Source organism: Athene noctua, chromosome 4, assembly GCF_965140245.1.
Source record: "Athene noctua chromosome 4, bAthNoc1.hap1.1, whole genome shotgun sequence".
Taxonomy (NCBI): Eukaryota; Metazoa; Chordata; class Aves; order Strigiformes; family Strigidae; genus Athene; species Athene noctua.
Genome location: NC_134040.1, coordinates 10,977,325 through 11,002,672, shown reverse-complemented (window position 1 = coordinate 11,002,672; position 25,348 = coordinate 10,977,325). Strand labels below are relative to the sequence as shown.

General features: G+C 35.6%; 1 protein-coding gene across 8 annotated transcripts in view; it reads right to left on the bottom strand.

Annotated features, from left to right (window-relative positions):
- RGS12 (regulator of G protein signaling 12) overlaps positions 1-25,348 on the bottom strand; it is a 91,012-nt gene that overhangs the window by 18,254 nt on the left and 47,410 nt on the right. For 6 of the 8 annotated variants that reach the window (XM_074904427.1, XM_074904423.1, XM_074904422.1 and 3 more), the window contains 9 exons: positions 17,676-17,845; positions 14,452-14,544; positions 13,151-13,294; positions 8,640-8,819; positions 7,262-7,415; positions 5,935-6,011; positions 4,077-4,277; positions 3,055-3,128; positions 136-262 (listed from right to left, as the gene is read on the bottom strand). In XM_074904427.1, coding sequence (XP_074760528.1) covers positions 136-262; positions 3,055-3,128; positions 4,077-4,277; positions 5,935-6,011; positions 7,262-7,415; positions 8,640-8,819; positions 13,151-13,294; positions 14,452-14,544; positions 17,676-17,845 — 1,220 coding nt within the window. Of the gene's footprint in view, positions 1-135; positions 263-3,054; positions 3,129-4,076; positions 4,278-5,934; positions 6,012-7,261; positions 7,416-8,639; positions 8,820-13,150; positions 13,295-14,451; positions 14,545-17,675; positions 17,871-22,012; positions 22,105-25,348 lie in introns of those variants that run through there. The other 2 variants (XM_074904428.1, XM_074904431.1) reach the window with 2 other exon arrangements.

The following is a 25,348-nucleotide window of genomic DNA, read 5'->3' as shown; positions in this document are numbered from 1 at the left end:
CTTTCATCTCAACATGTAGTTATAAATACAGATTTTAATACCTAATTATATGGACAGGAATAATTCCAGGGACTATCATATGATCTTCTCCAGACAAAAAATACTGCAGCTTGAATTACATCAAAAGATACTTACTAGTCTTGCCACAAGTTCATTAAGATTTAAACCATATTTTGCAACCACAGGCCTTAACACCTCTGTTACTGGTTTGGTGGGTTTAGCCTTCAAACCAACTGATCGATTGATTGGAACAAGGTCCAGCCTGAAACACATCAATTGTAACAATAAATATGAAATATTCCAATAAACATAATATACAAAATATTTAAAATCCAATCTACAGCAAAATTATATGTTTACAGCTAGTGACCCTGAAACTTCACTAGCACAAATCTATCCTGACCTGAAGGTAATAAAGCACTTTTAATACAAATAAAGCTTCCACTGTTTCACTCGCCAGAGCTAAGAGAAGACATAAGCCAACCTAATTGCACGGTGATCCTCAGACCAATTACATACGTTCCACAGTACTTTCATCTTCAGAGTGAGATTGCTCTGACCATTCTGGTCCAGTAGTGCTTCCAAAGTGACTCCATGACTGTACTACATCCTTGGATGAAAGAAAAATATTACTTCCCACTTCCACAAGACAGACTTACGATGTCCTATTCATTTACCTGAGATAGGCTTGGACGGGAATTTTTAGTTTTATTTCTAAGCATAGGAACAAATACAGTGGAATACCTGATGATGTTCATTTCTGGCTAAATGTCACCATAAAACAAAAAACTGCTGTAGGAGAAACTTATAAGCAAAAGCTGTAAAAGTAACTCAGCTGGAATTTAAAGGATAAAGACAGCCTTATTCAATGTTTATTATGCAATTTTGTATCATTTCATCAAAACAGCAAAAAAATAATAAAGTAAGAAAATTTTTTTAAAACCCACACAACTATTCCATTCATGTCTATTCCCCTGCACAGAACTGTGACTAGTTTTGTTGTTTGCTTGGGTTTTTTTAATGTTCTTCATCTGTGCCCTGATTCCTCCATAATACCCACATTTTACTATAATGACACTATAGTATGAAAACAAGGGCAGGCTTATTACTAACAAAACTATCAGAAGAAATGTGTATCATCAGAAGAAATTAAAGTTACTAGTGATTTTGCCAGTCACGATTAAATGTAAACCCCATCTTTTCTCTCACACAAATTACTTTAATACATAATGTTTAGTCTTAATGACTTTTCCCTTCCACAAGAAACCTGAAACTTTGTCTTTCATATTTTCTTTGAATACAACAGCTACTAAACAGAAATGATCGATTTTAATCACTGACCGATAATTGACAGAAGCGGCAGACATTCAGGTAACCAAGTATATCCACATAGCATTTGTCTTATGTCTGAATATATTCCAAATATTTGAGTATTTTTGCTTACATAGTGTCTACACACAGAAGGAAATAATGTAGAACATGTCTGCATGTTCTGTTTTAATTAACACACAAGTAACATATGGTACTGCCTACTTAAAGTCCCTTTTTAATTTGGAAACTCAAACTCACACCTAATAAAAGACTGCTCAATCTCAATTTTAAAATTGAATATGCTATACCATATTCATTAATCTGAAGTGTGCTTAAATAGAAACTAACCCTACTTCCTAAAGAAAAGTAATATAAAGCCAACATGATGAATACCCGACAAAATAAATTTTGTTCACTTCAAAAGTGCAATGCAAACATTCTATTGCATTACTTTTTCCTGAAATAATTATTTTAGGAGTTTTCACAGCACTGGTTTCTGTTTTTAGAATTTAGGAACAATAAAACATTTTCTGTCATTTTGGAAAAATATAGGAACAGATTATTTTGAAAAAACTGTATACTATAAAATTACATAATACTAAATATATAATGTACTGAATTATATTATACCCACATTCTTAATATTATAACATTGGCTTGTTTAAGATTCAGGGTTATAAATCTATACTCAGATGAATTTATTTTTATACAATTAGTCTTACTGTAACCTGCCAGTTAGGCACATAATTACAGATGTAACTAAATGGGAACACATAATCAATAAATATATTCATTTAATCTTAAAGGCTTTTTTTTTTTAATTGTTGCATTTAGGATTAGACTAGGAGATTTGCGGTTCTGTTTCCATCTCATTCTTGTGCTGCTTCAACCTACTAATCATGTTTCTTCCTGATGTGGAAGGTCCCTCTGGGCCTGCAGATCTGTCCTATATGTCTGTTGTTCACAACTGCTTCAGCTTGAGCACTTAGACATCATCATAATATTTAAGCATTCCTAAACTAGAACATTGGCAGCAAAATCCCATTCGTATCCAAGACAGCAATCCAGAAAGCTTCCTCTTGCAGCAATTAAAACTCACCAGGTGCTGCTCTATTCGTTTGAAATGTTCCTGTAGGCCCATATTTCTCCCATTGATCCTTACCCTGGTTGCCCTCATCTGAACTACCTTTTAGAGGTGCTCTAATCTCACCATTACCTGCAGAGGAAGCACTACGCAGCTGGCTCGAAATCTAGGAGACACCAGTGGCTAAATGTAGGTAGGATATCTAATTTAGGCACTTGTGTAACTCACAGAATCCCCATGCTAAACGCATACCTCTTGCATAAGTGTTATTGCAATCTAAGGTAAAAATTGACTCTTTAATAGAAACTCAAACTGAGTTAACTGCAAGACAAAGAAGTCAATCATTGTTGGTTACCAATATCAGGTCACCTTCCTTTCTTCCCATGAAAACTCTTTGCTTGATACTAAGCCCTGTTTCTTCCAATGTGCCTATGCAATGAATGGGAACCTTAGATCCCTTAAAGCTGGACTCTGGATTACAATCTAAGATGTACTGCATGGCTAACTGGATTTTTTACTGCATTCAGACAAATTCTTTTCTGCATTAACTGCTGGTTTGCTGCACAGGTCACTGACAATATACTTCAGTGCACTTACAAAAAGTAAAATGGAAAATGGGGTGGAAAATGCCAGAGGAAGGTAGTATTTTTGACTCTTACCGAAATAAAGTGCGTTTTTCTAAACGTAGGTCCCGAGACTCCAGGATGCTACTGTCTTGGTGCAATACAAGTGGCTAGAGAGCACATGACAGGAACACAAGAAAAGAGAAATTAATTTTAAAATATATAAAAAAAAACAGCTGAGTGATTAAAAAAATCTTTCTGATAACTCAGAAAATTATTAATTTAGGTTGTATACATTCTGGTGGATATTCATTTACAATATGCAACATGATTTATGTGTATTTTATTTTGGCTACTTGTGAGACAACGACCAAACTTCAACTTCCACTGGAGTCAGCTGGTATTCAGGGACTCAGTGTTTTAAAACAAGTCTAGGTCTTTCAATTTTAATAAATTATTACATAGAATCATGCATTAGAAAATATGACAAGTTAACAGTCTTTAAAAGATTTAAAAGAACGGGCACATAATTATGCACATTCAGTGATTTTTGTCACTGTGATCATCTAGACTGATCATAAGCACAAACTTAAGAAAATAAGAAGTTTCACAGCCACAGCTTCTCTTTGAATTGGAGATACTTCTGTGGAATAAGACCCATCACCCATCACCAATGTACACTGCTGTCTTGGAAATTTTCCTCAATATTAAAACACGTACCTTAACTCTGGCATGAATTAATCTCATTCACCTTTGAACAACTGAATGCCATTATGTTTCTTTGCTTTAATGAAGTATCATCTACTACAACTCATCTGTTTTCTTTGCAGATGCTTTCATCCATTCCCCTGGATAAACTACATGCACTAGATACCTAAATTAATTATAAGGAAATCCTTGCCATAAGCTCTCTTCCGCTTCCTGTAATGTAGATACCAGAACCAATCACAGTACTCCACCAGTTCTAGGTTCACTAAAGTTCTCCCTCAACTGGCATTGCCAATGTAAACCTACAGGTAGAACCAGGAGATATATATTATGTTGAGAGAACAGAATTCTTTCTTAGTAAAATGAGTATGAAAACACTTTGGAAAAAAAAGCACAGGAACACACAATACCTTATCACCTCCAACTAAAAAAAGGTCCACTGCAGCTATGTTAATGCCATGTTTCTCACAGAGCCCAGATAGCACCTCTTTGATAGAGAATCCGGATTTAACAGCCATTTTGCTGGATGAACCATCTGGAAGGTTTATACAGCAGTATTTGGTGGATTTCTCTTTATCTGGTACAAATGCAGGTAATCTTGAGGCTTCAGACTTGACAGTAAAAAGAAAGAAAAGTCAGTGGCCAATGAGAAAATTAGGAATATGCATAAACTTCTAGAGTCTGTACAAATCAAACCAAGTCAAGAAGCATTCTTTCTACCATGTTTACAGTTTAGAAATCCTTCCAAATATCACAAATATCAGATAAATTTAAATCCTGAAAAAAACATGTTTAGATAAAGGTAACAGCATTTCACAAACATAATGTATTTCAAGAACAGACTAAGTTTTAGACAGTGAGTGTGTAAAGCCGGTTACAAGATTCTCAAACTATAGAACTGAACTCCTAATCCAAACATGTAAGAAGAAAATAAAATCTTATTTAGCTTCCAAACAGTTAAGTGTCTATACTCAATAATGACCTGCTGATGCAAAAATGGCCATTGGCACATTATAAATCAACACTTAAGTGATGAGGAACACGTTTAAACATCAAGTTCCTCAAACAATTTCCTCTTCTTTTAACATTACCTGAATGCTATACATAGAAATACACCACAGAGAAATTAAAATGTTAAAATAATTCACTTAATGCCTTTCTTAAAAAAATTTTGTGGAACTAAAAGTACAGTGCTATATGGGCTAAGGTTAAAGGGCAGACCATTAACCTTTCTGCTATAGTAACAGTAGATTAGTAACACTACTAGGAAATATCAAAAGTATCTTTGAAAATTTAACAAAAAGCTCACTTAGAACTTTAAAAAGACACTACAAAAATACTGTTTTCAACAATCTTTTAGGGTACTAATCATGCTTTTTCTCTTATCTTTAACTTGCTGCTTCTCATCCAAATCATAATTTTCTGATTTAATCAGTTGGAGTAGGAAAGAAAAGAGGGGTTGTTTCTTTAGGGGGGCTTTGCATTTTCTGTCTTTCTAAGATAACACTTTCCTGCAACAGAAATAAACATGACTGCCATTCTTTCTTCCCTGATCAATATTTGTAGCACAGGCAAAATTACACCGCTGCTAGAATCTAGTCTACAAGAGGGATATTAAGAGTACAAAAAAACCTTTAATTTTTTAAAAATATTTTTCCTTCTTATCAATGTAGTTAAAATAAATTTCAAGTATTACATCTATGTTTTATGATTAATACTGTTCTAATTTTGCATTTCATTAGTTAGACACTGCAAAAGTAGAATCTGATGGTTAAAAATCAAGTGCCTTCACTGAATATTTTCCTACATACTATGACAAAATTACAGTGTTTGCAATGAAATTCCCTCCCTCTCTTTTCTCAGATTTTAGAAGCAGAGTTAAGTCATCATGACAAGAAGAAAAACTCACAACTTTAAAAAAACAGAGAGGAAAGAAGCACGACAGACACTGGTACCACGGAAATTTTATTCTGGAAGTTTATTGGTGCCTGAAGTTAAGACAGACAAGATGCAAAGGATATCTTTCTCTTCCAAGGACAAAATAAGAAGCAATATATGAACACAATCTCTATTAAATTTCTAATATTCTCTAATTGCTTAATATTACATCTTACCCTCTAACTGTATCACTTAAAGACCCTTTCTCAAAGGGTCTTTACTTCAAACAAGTAACTACTTCAAACAAATTACTTTATACTACTTGGAAAATTAGTAATTCACTGTTTACACTGCTTCCCCACTTCTCCATTATTAAGAGACAGCCATTACCAAGTCAAGACTAGCAGTTGATGACATGGAGCCTTGTGATTCCCGTCTATATGATAATCCATTGGACTGAATAGAATCTGTTTGTGGAAAGAATCAACAATCAGTAAAAAGGCTTAGTTTTATTATTTATTATAGAAATACAGAAAACAATATCAAATATTATCTTCTGTGGTGAGAACAATAATTTTTTTTCATTAAAGGAAAAAACACCACATCTTCATACTGTGCACTGAAGCATGGAAAACCAAAACAATATTTGGTCAAGTATTCTTGGTTATGTAACCTTTGAATAACTGCTCTTGGTTTTATATTAAAAAAAAACCAAACAAAAAAACAACAAACAACAACCAAAAAACAACAAAAATATTTTCTTTAATCTTAAAATGTTTTTAAAAATTTAAAAATTGTTCTGCCTCTTCAGATATTTTTGAAGGGAGGTATTTTTAAAGTGTAAGTATGGTATTAGAAAACTAAAATCTAAGACAATTACTAGTCACTTTCAGAACTTTAAGTCTGATGCAAATGCCTCTGATGTCTTTTGACATACAAGTAGAATGAGAACACTTAAACTATTCATATGATCAAAGACATCTTGTGGGTCTGGGCCTTTTCTAGAAAATAGAGAAGAAGAAACCACAGTAACAGTACGGTCCAAATTTGGTGCTTCAGTGGAATTTCTTTATTATTTTTAACTCAGTGGAATGAGTTAATTCAAAACTTTCACCTCTTCCTCTAGAGGCCATGTACAGGTGCTTTCACAGGGAAACTTCATAAACAGTTAAGTAACAAAACAGCAGATTACGAGGGTTTTCACAGCTTTGACTCTTTTTCCATTTTAGTAAGGAAAGGTGGAAACAGGTGTGTTCAAAAGTTAACATACCTCTGTGGTACTAACAGAAGAAAGAAAGGTAGGATAATGCAGATGGAGGAATTTTTAAATAGCTGTAACTAAAGCATTACTTGCATGTATAGCTCCTGAACTCCTCTGTAAAGAGTTGAAATTATCTTACTATAAATATAGTAGCGCTCTGCTTGAAAAAGCAATTGCCAGCACACAGAAATGCAGAGTCTACTGGAAAGCAGAAAATAAGTCTCTTGGAAATCAGTAAAAGCAAATTCAAATATTTGCATGCTTTTATCTATTTATTTGTACATCTCCTTCCACAAAGCTTCCAGTGATACTAGCCCTGCTATGGCCTTCTAACTTGACAGTTTCTCTTACCTCTGTCACACCCAAGGATGTACTTAGATAAAAATTAAACATAATGAGATTAGTCACATCTATTGCTGAAACAACTCTGCAACAAAGTGGAATGTGAATACTCACCATTTGGATAATCACCATTTTCTTTTCTCTTCTGTGATTTTCCCAAACTCTTACTTCTTGACCATGAGAAAAACGTTCCCCTTTTTTTCTTCTCAGTGTCCTCCTCTCCTGACTCTTCATTTAAAGATCTTCCTGATTTTGATTTACCACTTAACTATCACCAAAACACAATTAAATAATTGGTTGAATCACAGCTGTAAGCATATTATCTAAAATAAACCTTCCCACACTTCTTCCTAAAATGACAGTGTGATGGTCAGGTCTTTTTTACCCCACTCACAAGCGTATATGCCAGCATGCCTCTCAGTAGCAATCAAAAAAAAAACCCTCAGCGGAAACAAACAAAAGGTACATAGATGGAAATGTGCTACTTGGTAGAGAATACAAAACAGTAACTGGAAACAAGCCACAGAGAGCTCCTGCAAACATGAAAGAAGTCTCCACAGCTCACCACTAATGCCTAACTTAATGTAGAAAGGCCATTTGCCTTGCTTTTAAAACACAGAATGACATTTTGTTACATAAGATACTGTTCCTAGGCTAGGATTGAACATGAACTGCATTTAACGACAATGACAAAATACTGTTTAACATATTCAAGTATAATCAAAGTATTTATTAGTGATGAAGAATATAAACAGCAGGAATGTCACTAAACTTGTTTCAACAAGATACTATTCCTCTTAGGTTATTGGAGCATTCCTTAAAATGCTACTTTTAAAAAGGTTCCTCATCATAAAAATACATAATAGCAGATGGGCTAATGTGTAGTGATTGACATGAAAAATGCGAAGTTATAATTCACCCATACAGTTATATAATACTATGGTGGTACTATCTACATGAAGAGAAAATAAACTCTAAATAATGTTGTGAGATCAGTAAGACTACAGGTCGAATTTTTAAGCAACTGTATGGGGTTTACACAAAATTATCCTAGTTCAGTAGGGGCCAAGAAATTAAAAAACTATCCTCTGCAAAGATGAGTTAGATTGGGTTAAGCCTTCTCCAATAACTTCTGATAAAGTGTCTGCTCTTGGCAAAGGCTGAAATATCACATCTTAATTCCAATATTCAATCAAAACAAGCTTCTGCACTGATGCATTAAAATAATCCTCATTTTTTATTTGACACATATAAAAATAACAACAAAGATTTAAAATTAGGTTTAGGAATTTAATAGCTAGAAATGATTCAAATGTATGGATTTCAAAAAGCAAGTATTTTCCTGATTACATAAACATTTTCTAATTGTATTTCCCAGCACCTCTAAACAAACACTCTAATTGTTTTTTACACATTATCTTTGATCTTCTAAGGAACTTGAAAACAATTATTTAAGAACATAGTTTTCAGATAACAACAATACAAAGGTCACCTTTTTCGGTGTTGAGATATTGGACTTCTCTGAACTGATACTGTGTTTAGAAGTCGGGCTGCTGGGAACACGTTGAGGATCAGGAAGAGGACGACCTTCTACTTCAGCTAAGATGCATTCTTGGTAAAGGGGGGATTTCAGAAAGCGAGTATAGCTATCAAACTTCATCAAGTTAAATATCTGAAATTAAAATGCAATGGATAATGGTTACATAAGCTTAAATTACACATTAAGAAAATTAAGCTATTTCACAACAATTCAGGACATTAACCTGTAAACAGCAGTAGGCATGACTTTGTTTAGACCTGGTTATATACACTGCACCAATTTAAAATGAAACATAGTTTGATCTATCCCCTTAGCATAGATTCAGAAAAACTCAATGAATTTTGCAAAGTGCATAAGCAGCTGAGATACTGTAGAGTCTTGACAACACCATACTCCTCATAGCCATCTTTTACTGCATTTCACCTTTGTATATTCTATGCAAAGCGTGTAGCAAGCTAGCCATTGAAAATATTTTTTAGATTATTACATCAGTACTATATAGGACATAATTATATAAGCATGTTTTAAGGCTGCTGTGAACAAGAAGAAAGTTTATGGTCTAGAACTCAGAAATATGATGTAATCACAATATTCAATATTATGCAATGATACTAGATATACAAGATAATTACTGATACAGGGAGGAGCATTTACAGTATTATGTAATGTTCATGTGTCCAATCGTTTAGAAAAAAAGATCAATATCTTTAGAAAATTCAGTAATCAAGGTGATGTAAAATCAAGACCTTGAAAAAGAACAGGTTACATAAAATGGCTGCTCTTGGCAAGACCAACATTTATCTTTACACAGGAAGGAATCAGCTCTATACCGGGCCTGGAGCAAACGTCCATGGCTAATTTAGCCAAAGCTAGATTTATGAAAGTAAAGGAAGAAAAATTATTTCTTAAATGCTAAACAATGTTTGAATTTTTTGTTCCTTTTTTGCAAACCTATAGTTTTAAGTGAATTCACACTTTTACCTTTGTATCTTCTCCAGTGATTCACTTGATCTGAAAAAATAGTCTGAATGCCACCTTCTCTGGACATGACAAATTCCCTACAAGTGAAGAACAGTATGCGCCACCCAACTGGTTATGATATTCCCAAGAGTCTACAGGGAAGCTCATCACTAAGCCACAGTGGTTCAGTTGCAGATGGAAGTAATTTCTGATTGTGCAGAGACACCCTTCTCAACAAGCATTAGCCCAAAGTTTTTCCGGCAAACAGCAAGGTGCTGCGCTGTCACAGAAACCTAATCCAACTGAATGCTGACTTCTACATTCTTGCCTGCCACCAAAATACATTCCCTTTCCCTCTTAGGTGCTACCTGTCACGTTTGTTACGCCTTCTAACAAACTGTTTTCCACCTGGTAAGGTATGGAAAAAATACTTCTGTAGGGTTAGTTTTGCCAGCTTAATGTGCTGAAACAGCTCAGTACAAAGACTAATGTGCCCTCAATGCAGTGCCAAAGAGACAGTCTGGTGTCCGTGACTCTTCAAGAAGGGAAATCTCACCCTCATGCCATGAAAGATACAATCCTCTAACCACAGGTACACTGGCAAACTTCAAAAAGTCAACTAGTTTCAGAGCACACATAATCTTTAGGTCAAGGCTCAGCAAATTTTTCAGTGTACACAACGCACACAGGTCAGAAATGTTTCTTGAGTTCTGTTGAATTCACAGAGTAACACTGTGGTGTATTGCCAAAATAGCGTAAAATACAAATGAACAATTACAAGATATCAAAACGTCTCAATCTCACTGACTCATAGGTGAACTGCTGATACAAGTTTAGTTATTGGGAGAAAATGGAAGTGCAGTCTACACACACCAAACCAGATGTAAAAACTAAGTTAACTGAAAAATACAAAATACTTCACCTGTCCTTGAGGTTTTCAAGGAAATGAAATGTATAGAGGTTACACTCAACAAATCACAAGCTAAATGCAATTTGTACCCCCGAAGTATAAAACACTATTTTACAATGCAGCTAACATACAGCAGGTATTTAAATATCTTAAATTTAATACAGTTTCAGGGTGAAAAACAAAGCTTTTCAGAATTGTCTCCTGTCATAGAATCTAGCACCAAAAGAAAATAAAACTGTTATACCATGCTAGGTTGTTCTCTGTAATATTTTCTTTTATTCTTCCTCAGAGATGCAAAGACAGTTACAGCATAGATGAAGCCTGCAGATTAAATATACTTAATACAGCAAAAACTTTCCAACCTTTTAATTTTGCTGGTCAGAGTGATGACAGCTTAACTACTTTATCTTAAGCCGATCATCATCTGCCCTACCACATTGCTAGCCCACACTACCTCCCCAATTTCCTACATTTAGCATTATTACCATATTAATTTACACATTAATGACTTCTGATTATTGCAAAAATCTAGCAGATGCTATTTCCTGTTCTTACAAATGAGAAATATGGCTTATAAAAGCATAATTTGAACTTTACATTAAAACAAGGGTAGAAAAACTCATATCCATTTATGCAACTCTGCATGTAGCAAATTATATTTTATTCTTATTTTCAAGTGACCTACACTGTCTTGCATCCAGAAACACTCAAAATACTTGTTCTCATTCTATTCTAAGAAACAGTGAAACCCTAACTAGACATTTTGGCTACATCCACACTGTCATATTACAACACCTTTAATGACAGGCTCAAGGGTAAATTTGTCAGGCTATGGACAGAAAGCAACTTCCAGCAGCATTCCCAACAGGCGGTGCTTGAGAGCTAATGGTTTCAGCAGTGCTTTCCAAGGCGCTTTCCCACACACACTTCTGAAACTCCACTGCAGCCTTACAGCAACACTCCCTATTCCCCAGCATCATGTAACAGTTAACTGATGGCCACCACAGTTCAGCACCCTTGCACTCTATCCTTGGTGCTTAAATCTAAAAAAAATAATCTTGTGAAAGACCACAAATGCAGAGACTTCACATTATTCATAGGGTGTCACCATGGTCAACTGAACTTCTAAAGTCTGTGGGTGTGTTGTGCTCACTACACACACCTACAGTTCTGTGTGCCTGAGGTCATACCACCCACCAGGACCACAAAAGCGATCCACTGCAGAACTGCCACTTAGTAAAACCAAGATATTAAGGGCCATCAAGGCAGTTGATTACACAGGACTGCCCTCAGCCAAGCAACACACCATTAGTACCTCACCTGGCACACCTAGCTCCAAGGTCGCTTACTTTAGCAGAAGTAACTCTCATCCTGCTTCACCTAATTTTTCAGTGGGAGGAACGGGCCCGATTGAGGGATCTGATGGGAGAACTAGAGAGGCACTGACAAATTGAGATAAGCAGGTCAGTTCCAGACAGGCCAAATGGCTGGGATCAGACCCACAGCAGCACTTTACATCAGCATTTTCACCCACCTTATGAGCCCTCCAACCCAAGGACAGAGCATTTTCAAAGAAGGAAGAAAACTTGCATCAGCCCAGCCACCAGACACTTAAGAACACCATCTGGTCCACCAAACAACTGAGAGAGGATGAAGAGGAATTCAGGCATGGGCTCCACAAAGCCAAGATCAGCAATGCATGAAAAAATGTCTGGGGAGATCACGGCTGGTAATTCCCACAGAAGCCTCAGGCCTTGGTAGGTGCATGGGGGATAGCTGTAATGCCAAGAGCTGTCAGACCTACCTTCCTATCCCCACTTCACAGACAGAGGAAGATACTATGCCCAGCTGCTCAGATTACCCCAAAAGCATGTGATCTGAGGTTGCATGAAGACTGTGACCTGCTTCATTTATGCAGTCAAAGCTATATCCTTGATTTCTAACTAACATGATCTAAAAATTATTTCTACTAATAAATTGTTAGAGAATTACCAAAGAGATTATTTAGGAGAAAAAAAAGAAGAAACTTAAATTCTACAGAAATGTAAAGCGTATCCTGTTGTTATGTAACTGTTCTGTTTTCAACATCAGTAATTGTTTAAAATACATCCAAGGTCTTCAGACACCAACAGTTTTAACAAGCTCTTTGTCTGACAGTTCCATTAAAGCATAAGGGAAGGACTCCTCTAATACACCAACATATTTTACAAACCACTTTAACCAAAATTAGACACTATTTGTGTACACAATTGTCCACTAAAGAAAAGAATAAGCAACCATATGCAAGCACCATATGCAATGGTGTTACAGCACATGGAATTATTTACTTGCGATAAACCTTCATTTCAATAATAGCATTTTTCAGATTTTTTTTGTTAATGGCAATTTTCTACACATATGCAAATGTACAGAACAAGTCAATCAGCTATTATACGTTCTTTTTCTATTCTGCTAACAGAATCTATATGATCTTGACTTCAATGTCTCTTTATACACAGTAAAATATACAGCATGTGAAACTAGTTTTATAGATTTTAAAGTACTTCAAAAGATAATAGACATAAATGTACAGTAGCACGTTTTCTATGGTTACCTGAAGTTGCTGTTCCTTGAACATATCTGGATGAGGGGAATTGAGAATATCATCTGCCAACTGTGCCTGGCTATCAATATTAACTGGGGTCGTAGCTTTGCTACACAAGAACTTACTGAAGATCTCCCGAGCTCTGTAAGAAAGCTACAGAAAAGAAATGCTAAATTTATGTTTGCTTTAAAACCATATTTTTAGACAGGCATTTCTTACATTGATATATTCCACCCAAAACTACACAGCCATTCCAGTTTTCTTAATATATAAGCACTTTCCATTGAACAGATTTTGTTAGTTTTAGGCATAGAAATAGGGTTTTTCCTTTAAAACTACAAATATTCATCAATTATTTCTTAAGCAGTAAAAGTTGCCATCAAAATAAAAATTAAAATAATCAAACTGAACTATCTTATAAAGGAGAATAGATTTTTTTAGATTTTAGACCTTTTACACAACAGTTACTATTTAAATAAATCCTTTAAGCTTCAACTTCTAGACGTTAGAAAAAGGTAAGTATATATATGAATATTTACAGTCAAAAACATTCATGGTCTATTTTTAACTTGTTTACTCTGAAACACCTACATTCTCAAAATAATGAAAAATACCACCAAACTGAGCTCAGAGCCCTTAATGGCGGTGTTCAGAAAATAGATTGTTTGAAAACAGAAGAAAGTGGGGAAAAAAACCTCAATGGTCCACAAAAGAGCAAAGAGGGACTTGTAAGACTAAACTCTTTCCACAGTGTAGAATTGACTAGATTTGGCTGTGGTGTAGAAAGAAATGTTGCCAACCTGCACAAGATTCACCAAAACTGCCTGACCAATGTGGGAATATCTTAACAGGATGAGATGGAGAATCTCACAATGTGTGAACAAACATGGCTACACTTCTGGCAGCAGATACATCAGAGTTAGTTATAAAATTACCTTGGCTAGTGGAGGCAGTCTAGCTGAAAAAGCGCAACAGAGGCTAATTTTTGCCTCTTATTGACAAGTTAAATTAACTTGCTCTGCACTCCCTTGCACTGGGATACTGCAGCTGGGGATTTTTCAACATCCAGTATACCTTAGCTCATTTTTACAGAGCTACCTCTGCACTTCACTGCAGTCTAAACATATCCAACATCTTAAACTTGGGACAGTACTTCCAGGGAATTGAGAAAATTAGACTGAGGCTCCAAGCCTGTCTTAGTGAAGTCACAGTACAACGACCAAGCACAGTTCCAATAATTTCAATAATGTCGAAGAAGTAACAATTTTTGAAAAAGCAACACCATGTATTTAAATACAACATTGACTTACTTCTTTTTTATCATGTGCAGGTACATGGTTAAAATATTCACAGGCCTGCCAAAATAAAATATTTTCTTCACTAAATTCTTTCCGTAGAAATTCCTAGGAGAAAAATAAATAAATGTCTCAAAGAAAAGAAGCTACTTGCCATTTCAAACAAGAGATTTATAATGCTTGATAAATTTGCATATTGGTAACATTTCAATCAGCCTCATGATCCAGCTTTCTTCTAACGTAAAAATCAACGTTTGCCAAATATATCCCTAGTGCTTCTCCTCTTTCTCATTTCTTTTTAAATGTATACAATTGAGGAGAATCCATCAGGTTACAATCAAATCATTTGCATGTACAAAGTTTGAAACTTCATGTTAAGTAGTGTATAAACTAGTGAATAAACTTTTAATAAAAATTTAAATAATTTATAACTACATTTAAACATTGCACTGTAAACCAGCTGCTTTAATTGCAGTTCTACTAGTATAATAGAGTAGATGTTTATCGAGCAGTGCCCATAATCAATTCTGTATTCATTACAGTGTCCTTCTGCATCACATGGCAACTACAAAAAAATCTTTTATCGCTCCTTGCTGATGAGGTTACATGGGTTCTCCTTGGAAAATACATTCTTAGAGGAAGAAAAAAGTCTCCCAGTACAACACACAATAGTCAGGACATTTATATTATAGTATCCAAAAGTCCAAATGAAGACTGGGACCCCATTCAGTTGGGAAATTGTACAACCACAAACTGTCCCTGATTAAAATCTGTATAATTCAATATTCTCTCAACATACGTCTCCTGAGGCATTTTAACCACTGGGGGCAGAAATTAACTTGGTACTCAATCTAGACACTCATGTAATTGGAACAATGCCTGTTTATATTTTAGAGCTTTAGGTATCAGTGTTTAATTGGAAATTTTATTTTAAGTCTGCTCACAAGCCACAACCTTCACTCAAGTGTCACACTGGTATCATTCAAGCTTACTTAACATACAAGGCAGTCTCAGAAAGCAGTTCAAGAGGAATCACCACAGAAATAATTAAAACTTAACTTTACTTGTGCTTTTAAGATTTACCTAGAGTTTAGGGAATCCAACTGTAAGAAAGCAATTGAGATAAACAATCCAGGGAGTCTAAATTCACTAGCAAGCCCTCAATTTTAACTGGAAGTTCTTCAGATACCTAATCTGAGACACCAAATGTATAAAAGACAATCCAGAGAGTAGTCAGGGGACTACTGCATTTTACATTTCTGCATTTTACATGTAATTACAGATTAAAAGAGAATCAAATTAGCGAGCAGGAACTGGAACCCAACTAACTGCCTACTTTCCCACTCAGTGCCTTCACTATAAATCTACAGTCAATCTCCTGCCTGCTTTCTTTCTGGCTGCATGATCCAGGCACAGCTGGCTGTACAAAAATTCAGCTTCATCAGGAAGACTGAGTGGTGCCCCAGTTGGAACATTATGTAGCCTAGTAGTTGTCACACATGGCTGGGAAGCTGGGGATGTTGGTTTGAACCTCTTCAGGAGGGAACTTGCAATCAGGTGTCTCACTTCCTGGATGACTGTTCTAATCAGCAGACTATTATGCAAAATGTGAGTATTTGCAAAACATGCAAAATCTCTTCTTCTTAGAGAGTAATTCCTGCTCTGTGACAAAGCTGTCCTCGGGAAAGGCCTATGCATGCTGAATCCCAAATGTACCAAGATGCTCACCATGTAATCGTGAATTAAATGCTGATGCTTCAATGTTCTTGAATACTGGCAGAAATCTGTAACTACAGTGTTATGATAGCCAGGTTGCAAGGAAATCTAAGCAGTGGCTCTGGATCTCTCCTAGGCCTCAAGAAAATGGTGGTGCACACAATGAATTTCAACATTCCCTAATTTTTCTTTAAATTGTGTACTTCTTTAACACATGCACTTTTGCAATGTTTATAAAAATAATTCCTAATTAGAATAAAATGGGTTGAAAAGTAAAATTTCTTGAATATCTGAGGTTGCCTTTTGCTGAAATGAAATGTAACTTTAACCTTTTAATCTGAAAAGACATTAGCTACTTTCTAAGTATTTTAAGTTTCAAACCTTTATAGTACTGTAGCAACCTCGTAAGTGTACCTAAGCAAGTTTACTGATGGCTTACAAGTAAGTAGAAAAGACTAAGCACCCACACAAACTTCAGCATTTTGCAGGTGGACTCTTAACATCAGATCAGAATTGTGATTTTTTTCTTTCAGTCTGACAAAAAGTCTCAGTATCTAAGCAGAAATTCTAATAACTTCAAGGCTACACTGCTGAGAAAAACTGAGAGACAGGGAACACAATATCCAGGATATATTATTGTGCTTTCATCTTCTCTGTTTCCTCAAACGGAGTTAACTGTTAATGTGGTTTTTAGGTTCCCACATCAGTTAAGATGGAAGTCTACTTATTAATCATTTTGGTATTTTAATACTTTGTGTCAAGTAATGGAGTCTTTCTGAGTTACTGTAGATTCAAATAATCGACATCTCCTACACCATAGGTTTCTTTATATTCTCTTTGTGAAAATTATTTGGGCAGCACAAACTGTCCTTGTGTAACATATTCAGAATCAGCAGCATGCTCTCAGTGCAACAATGCAAAAGTGCATACACCTCAATTTCCTTACATGTAAAATAGAGATGATGCTCTTTACAACTTCATAAATGTGCTATGAAGAAGCTTAATTTATGCTTTGTAAATACTCAACACTATCCCTGCACGCTGCAGCTTTAACCAGTGCTTTGAGCTACCTTAGTTACTTCAAAAAATATTTCTAAAAACCTTTTGCTGGAAGATAAGCCACTGTATCATTGACAAAATCTTCTACATGGCTTCCAACGTTTCAGTAGGCAAATATGAACAGACTTACCAGTTCTTAGGAAACTACTAAAACTACTGCCCTTTTCCTGTACAAAGGTTACAAATACAACAAAATGCAATTGTTTTACAAAATGGGGAAGCTTTCTAAAAGTTCAGATACAAAGCAAAATATAGCCTCCATTTTTATCTGAAACTTTTGGTATCTAGAAATGCAAGGCAATATATGTTGTATTATGAACTCTTATTCAACTGTGAACCAGTTTTAACTTAGAAAGATGCTCAGATAAAATCTATGGAAAAATGAACTCCTATCTCTTGTCCTTAGAACTGCTGCAGCAGTATCAAGTACTTTGAAAGGCCTCTTACTGTCCCTCAAAACTTACCGAAAAATACTTAACACCAATGGGATCCTGAAGAAGACGCTCAAATGAAACAGCCCAGCTTGCAACTCTTCTTTCTCGAAGTCGTCGACAGCTCTGTACGCTGGGAAGACTAGCATTGCTACTGAGGCTGTTTTCACTGATGCAGTCTTTTAAATCAGTACTGTTCAGCTCTATTAAAAAAAAAAAAAAAAAAGAACAAATCTGTCAATAAAGTATTATTCACTTTTACTCTTCAGCACTGTTTACTTGATTTATCACACCTCCTGCTCGAGCTCAGTAGTGCAGACTTCAAAATATCCCTCCCCATTTTAACTAGGAGCACCTGCATGGAAAAAACGATCCCAAACATCTCTCAATTTTCTTCTGTTCCACTGCAAAGAAAATTAAATAGTGTCTTAAAAGCAATTCCGTGCCAGAAGCAAGAGAGGCAGGCACAAAAGGAAATCTTTTTTTTCCTCCACATAATAAAATATTTTAGAGATAACCTTTCTGCTCATATTCCTCACCCCATGGACTGCACTCCTTCAGAAGATTATCCAAGGAAGGTAGACTTTCCAGAAACCCCCCCAATTCACCAGAAAGTGAGCAAAAATTATTTGGTGATAGGAGACAGCAAAATTTCATATGCTCTTAAATCAGTAGAGACAGGGACTCTGAGAAGTTTTTCATGAAAGTGAAAGTTTCCTATTAAATACTGAAAATTTAGGAAAGGAATCAACTGAGTAAAAGAATACTAAGGAAAATGAGCTAGTGATGGATGCCTTCCTCATCCACGGCAAGTAGAAGTATCAAACCATAGATCCTCAACTTATCACAGTTTCTGATAAAAACAGGGATCTGTTTTTATCTGACTCAAGCCAACATAGCATAATAATCTGGGGATCCCCAAGCTGAGAAATGAATAGATTCTTTAGATCTTGAAAAAAGAGAAGTGTTTCCTGTATTCTGAAAAACAAATTAACAAGAACCTATAGAGAATTCAGGAAAACACAACCTTGTGTAGCAGTGTAACTAATAATTTTAAGTATTAACCCCAGAGCATCTTTGTCACATACTAGTAAACACAATATACAGAAAAAAGTTCTTAAAGTGACCAGTTGTTCACAGAAGTGGAAAGGTGAAAGAAATGGCTGCTTTAAGTGAAAGAGGGAACTGTATACAACAAGGTCCTATTCACAAACTTGTCATTTATTTTTTGTATGCCCTTTTACAAATCACCACTCTCTCCGTCTCTTGGCTTACACAAATGTAAAACTGGTATAGTTGTACTCAGATACACACTTCACAGAGGTGATCTGAGGTTTAATTAATTGAGAAGACACAGGTAAATAAATCCCTGAGCTACCTGGTCTGATCTCACAACAGATCCTGCTTTGAGCAGGAGAGGTCGCACTAGAGAGATGCCAAACTGAATGAGATTCTGCGATGAAGGGATAAATTAAAAAAAGCACGCAATAAATTATTTGAAAAATTAGCTGTAATGGATGAGAAAATAACATCCTCATAAAATGATATCTTCAATAATTCTATGCCAAATGGAAAAGCAAATATGCAGCTTACTATAAATGTAAATTGATAAAGAAAACTGAATTCACAACCAATAAGATATGGCTTATTCTTCACAGCAACATTTTTACTGCTGTTTATTTTCCTCAGTTAATCACCTGGACTAACTAAGGAATAATTACATTAAAATTACTGCCTTATAAGATCTCCCAAGGTCTCTTTTTCTGTTATATATATATGTCAAAGCGCTTTGCATTTCCAAATTCTGTGTTACAAAACATTACTGTTCCTCCCTGGAAGTATGAACTTTGAACAAAAAAGACCATTCAGAGATAGTTATAAGCATAGGAAAAAGTTATAAAGATAGTTGTAAAGATAAGGAAAATTTATTTTAAAAATAGTTCTGAAACTTCATTTTAAAATGTATTCCGTAGCTCAGAAATATTTACTACGACATAATAGTTAACTACTGCAAATTTTTGTAAGCAAAGCTCTTATTTAAGGTAAAAACAAGACAAGACAAAGATAGAGAATTAGATTAGGGAAGAATGAAAATTTAATTTTTCTATTTTCAACAAGGATAATATTGAAGGACCATAATAACACATCAGGTTTATAAATATTTTTTCTTTGCCTAATCATCATATTAATCAAAGTTAATTAAAACATTCAGCAAATAATGCCAACTTTTCTTAGAACAAATATTTATTCACTTTTTTTTTTAAGACATATGAAATAGCAATTCCAAGTCAACTGTTAGCTTCATTAGAGAATACCTGTCACTGCAGTGAAACTATTGTGAAAGAAGCTAATGTGAATCTGAAGAGAATGATACCTAAATTTATTATCTGAAGTATTTTGCTTTAACTCTGCAGGTGGATATGTTTTATTTTACAGTCCAGGATATAAATAGACACCCACTTCTTGATAGATCTGGAACAGTTTCAGATATTGCTTCACTCCTAGAGGGTTCAATCCCCAGTGTTCGTCAGTGATGAGTGATAAAAATTTCCTAGTTCCTTTCAGGCAAAATCAGAAAGGTAAACTCATACCACATACCAAACCTTTTAAACCTACTTGGCTGACAGAGGGAAATTAGGGAGTGGCCACGCAAAGTGTTCAACTCTAAAGCCACAAGTGGCAGTGCCTTAGGACTCAGAGGGCACAGATTAGCAGGTCAGCTACACCTTCCTCCCTCCAAGTGGCAGCTGTTTCAATTTCCCCATGGCAGGCAGCAACACCAAACTGCAATTACACTTTCTGAGTGTTTACACCAGTGGGTGACTGCTAACTACCTTTAATTGCAGGCAGCTGCTCACTCTCTCCAGTTTGTCAGAGTTACATTTGCTCTAAACCACACTGGGTTCCCCTTCCTCTGATACGCTTCTAACTCTGGAGGTCCCATGAAAACAAATGAACCAAAATAAGCCTGCATTTTCAACAACTTTGAGAGCTACTGGCACAGGTCCTCCAGTGTGTTAAAGCAACATTAAGGGATTACTCATTCACAGTAAACTGGTTCTGTTCTGGAGGATTTCATTTAGCTAATTCATATTTTTTCAGAAAGAGCTATCTGAATTCATACTTCAACCTGACACTGTTTTCCCTTAAAGCAAAAAATGCCTTCAGTTTGCTTTTAAAATCTGTACAGATTTATGCTGGGGTACCTGTCAACCTGAAAACAATACAAAACAAGGTTGTTTCCCAGAAAAGGCTTGGTTATTCTAGTTTCTTTTACCGCATAGATCAACAGTTGCAATTAAAACAGTTACAGCCTACTGCAGGTATAATCACAGAAAAAGAAAGGTCAGATGGGAAGAAAAAAACCTTACCAACACTAGTGCACAATTTATCTAAGTCACACTTAAATGAAGACTGTATAAGCTGCTCCGCTCCTCTTGCAGACGAATGTTTCCAATGTAAGACTTCAGTGTCAGGTTTCCTGACTCTCACAACTCGTGCATTCTTAGGTACACACAGCCCACCTTGGAAAGCAGGAATGGAGAAACTTTCCAACTGAGTCATTTATTTTGTCTGATGAGCACTCTCTGATAATCATTAAAGTAAACTTAGAGCCCTGATTCCCACCCTCAAACGTTCTAACTGCAAGGCTGTTGTGCAAAGTGGTCTCCTCCTTCTAGTTAAATGCCTAAAGAAGAAAACTAGCTATTGGGGATCTCAGCATGCTGGAGGAGTTTACCGTGAAAACCCCAGCTCAGGTACACAGACAACTTAGCAGTGTTGTGAGGTTCCCTAATGCCTGCCTTGCTTCCTCCTTACTGTGTGGAAGCACTGACTTGTCTTAATTACCCATAAAAGGAGGCTCCTTACACAAGCATCCCGAATCCCTGGGACCTAAATTTATTTCTGTTCTGTTCAAGAGCCACCATACCTAACGAGGAAGTACTACTTTCTATGCAAACTCAGTTTCATTTGTTACTTTCTTCAAATACAGAACTGACACAGAATGCTTTCTAAAAATCCTCAAAACCCAGTATTTTACACCTTTTGTGTTTGCACATTCTGTGGAAGGTCTTGGTTTTATTTTACAAAACCAGCATTATGTAAGAAAATGCAGGCATTTAATCAACTAAAATCTTGAAAGTATTCAGGATGAGATGGCTTTGAAAGTTTTGATTTCAATCATATAAAGCAGTAAGTCTGAATACAATTAAGGATATTTTTGTATGCATTCGTTTACAAAATCCATATACTTTTTCAACGTACAAATACTTTTTATTATTGTGAGAAGCCACACATATTCCTTGTAATCATTGGAATGCATACATTCATATAATTAAGAAATTCCAGTTAATCACTAAATACATTACCTGGATAAAGCTGATAAGAACCACTGTGGTGCCACTTAATCAAATACTTCAAGCCATTCACTGAAAGCCATCCTTCTGAATCCATACCAAGCTCAGCCGTAACGTCCCGGAACCCATTGGGTGCAGATTAGCCTTACTGTACTGCACATTGTTCCTCTGCAACTTTGGGATAAGGGGAGCTAACGCATTTCCCCCCAGCAATTCCTGGTAGTCTCTAACACCATTCTAAACAAATTGATTCTTTACCCTCATGGCTTCAAGCAGAGGAAAGCAATAGTATACTTAACACAAAGCATTATAAAATGCTACATAAATAATTTAAAGAAAAGACCTTTTGCCACTACTGCTAAAGGAACTTGAATTATTTATGTTACAGTGGAACACAGCTACAGCAAGCATCCACTGCCAACACAACTGACAAATAAGTCATACACCTGTTAAAGGAAATAATCCATCTGTATTTATACTGTAAACAGTGTTTTGTTTTATTTTGGACCTCACTGCAGAGTTTTTGCTCTACCATCTTTAGTTACTTTTAAAAATCCAGCTTTACATTATTTATTACTGTAACATCAGATTCCTTTCAAAAAAGTCTTTAAGAATGCTTTTCCTTATGAAAAAAAGGAAAATTCTTCCCAGGTGATAAACACTAAAACCGAAAATCATCAGAAACTACAGCAAAGCAGTATCTTAGAAAAAAAGGCATGCATGTAGTATCTGTTATGCTTAAGGATTTGGAAATAAGGGACTTCAGCTTTGTGGAACCAGTCTCTGTAGGGAATAGCAGGTAAAAACTGTCTTAGATATTCTCAATAGCTCAGATACCTCCCCACCTGTCTGTCCAGGAGATGAATGGTAATATACTTCTACTGTATGTCCTTTGACCTTCAGGTTTGCTCTTTGTAAAGTGCCGTCTAGGTATCAATAGTCAAAGTCTGACATTAGCTGGGGACTATTGATCATCCCTGTGACAGTTTAAATGGCACAGTGCTCAAAACATCAGCCACAGCTGATGCACACTGTGTATGCATTCTCACTACTCCTACAGTCAGCAGGAATGGACAGTTTCTGAGATGGCTAGTAGGAGAAACCCGCTCATTACAGGTCACTGTAGTAACATAAAATCATTTCTGCTATTACTAGACCATAGGTGCTGCAGATTAACTGATCTATAGCAGTGATCTGGCATCTAAGCAGTATTACAGTTTGCATTCTGATTGTCTGCAATTCATTAAGCAAATCAATAAGAGTTGCTACTGGTGGGCATCTCTGGAAACAACACTAATGCAAGTACCTTTATCTTTTACATGTTACCTATCTTGCAAAGCCCAAGAGCACAGTTTTGGCTGATGAGAACATCCCAGCCTTGCACAACCTGAGTTACCATGTAAAATAAATGCAACAAAGGGTTAGATGGTTTTCAGTGTCTGGCTCTAACATAATAAAAACCGTATGACATGAGGCTTCATTGACCTTGGAAAGAAAATGTACAGAGAGCTGTCATGCCTCTTATATACTGCAGGGATGTATATAAATACATAATATTTACTTTTTACACAGAATTTCCCTTTCCAGACTAAAGCTTTGCAAGAGTATTTATAGCATCTAGTTATATGTACAAATAATAATATTAGGATTAAGATTTCATCTAGAAAGGGAAGTATGCACTGCTATACTAATGGTTACACTAATGGAAATTTCTCTAATCTAGACATGCCCTAAAATGTGTAAATCTGTGGATCTATTAATGAATTAGTGAGATTAGTGAAGATAGGAAGATTTTCAATGCTGTGACATATTCAATAGAAGTGATAGCCTGAAATTGTAATTCAGACATGAATCAGAGCTTTTCACTCAATGAAGCTCTAAATGAAATTAATTGGGATTTTATTTCATTTCACTTTTTCTGGTTACAGTCTGTGGTTCTTTTTATTCCAATCCACTTTCTAGGTATTTAAGTATTGATTCACTATTACTCAGTATAGCTTGACTACCACTTTTCACATAAATTACACCCCCCCCTCTCTTAAGTAGCATTTAACAATTAAGAGAGAGTCCATGTTAAATCTTCAGCACTTGCTCAAAAATAGGTCATAAAACTCAGCAGAAAAATGCATATAACCTACTGTCTGTTCCTTCAACCCTGAAGCCTATTTTGGATTTCATGACTTCACGGAACTCTGTAGAACTAACTGTGAAAACACAGTTACCTACAGAACCGGAATGAAACACAAATGTCACATTGGAAGAACTAAAAATAAGTCGGATCTTTAAAACAAATTGTTAGCTGGAAGCATAAAAAGCTTGACATGACTTTCATGTGAGTACTATCACAGTGATCTCCAAGTTTGGACAGGCAACAGAAGTAAAATAATTTTCACTAACACTGAACAAGAACCCACATGGAGATAAGATGCAAGTACATTCCACTTTAGCTAAAAAAGATCAATCAAATTTTTTGCCCTGCAGGACCTGTAACTTAATTCAACCACATACAAACCCAAAAAAACTCTGTGCTTTGTGTTGATTTTTATATCAAACAGGTAACATCTGGGGGAAAAAATACGGATTTTTCCCACAAAAACATAGGCTTCATTCTAGAAATAGAAAGCAGAATAGACAGAATTATCTTCTGTTTCCTTCTTTGGTCACTTTGCAGACAAGACAGATACAATATAAAGTCTATCTTCTCATCTAGAAGAAGTACTCTTACAGCAGTAGGCTGTGTCTGCAGTAGAGAAGGAAAATACCTGACAAAGTCAGCCAGCCATTGGAAAATGGCTCTGTCAAAAGGACCAAAACAGTAATGTTTCTCTCTTTAGTTTTGCAAGGAATCAGAAATTAAGACGTGATTGCTAATTCTGCATTTACATTTGCATGTAATATAAAATACATTTGCAAATATTTGCAAAAAATAATATGTTTGCATGTAATATAAAAAATTATCCTTATTCAAAATATTTCTTCAATTTCAATGCACTAATTAGAGCAACACAGTTTGTCCCCTTTTGATTTATTAAAATTGTCTTCTACTGTTGTCAAAAAATAGCAAATGTAGTAATATGTATGTAAGTGAGTTCTTCTGAAGGATCAAGTGAACCAGCTCCTGCCAAGCAAGACAAGTGAGAGAAGCCATCTCTTGTATACCCCAAACTATACAAATTCCTTTATTCCATTAAGGAAGCATACTTAAACTGTTTCCATTAACTTCAAAGGTTCAGAGAAATCATATTCCAATGTTTAACAAAGAGTGGATGTCCTTTACAACATTAAAGCTATGTTAAAATCAAAACAAACAAGCTTAGGTGAGAGGAGGTTACTTAGAACTTGCTTAGA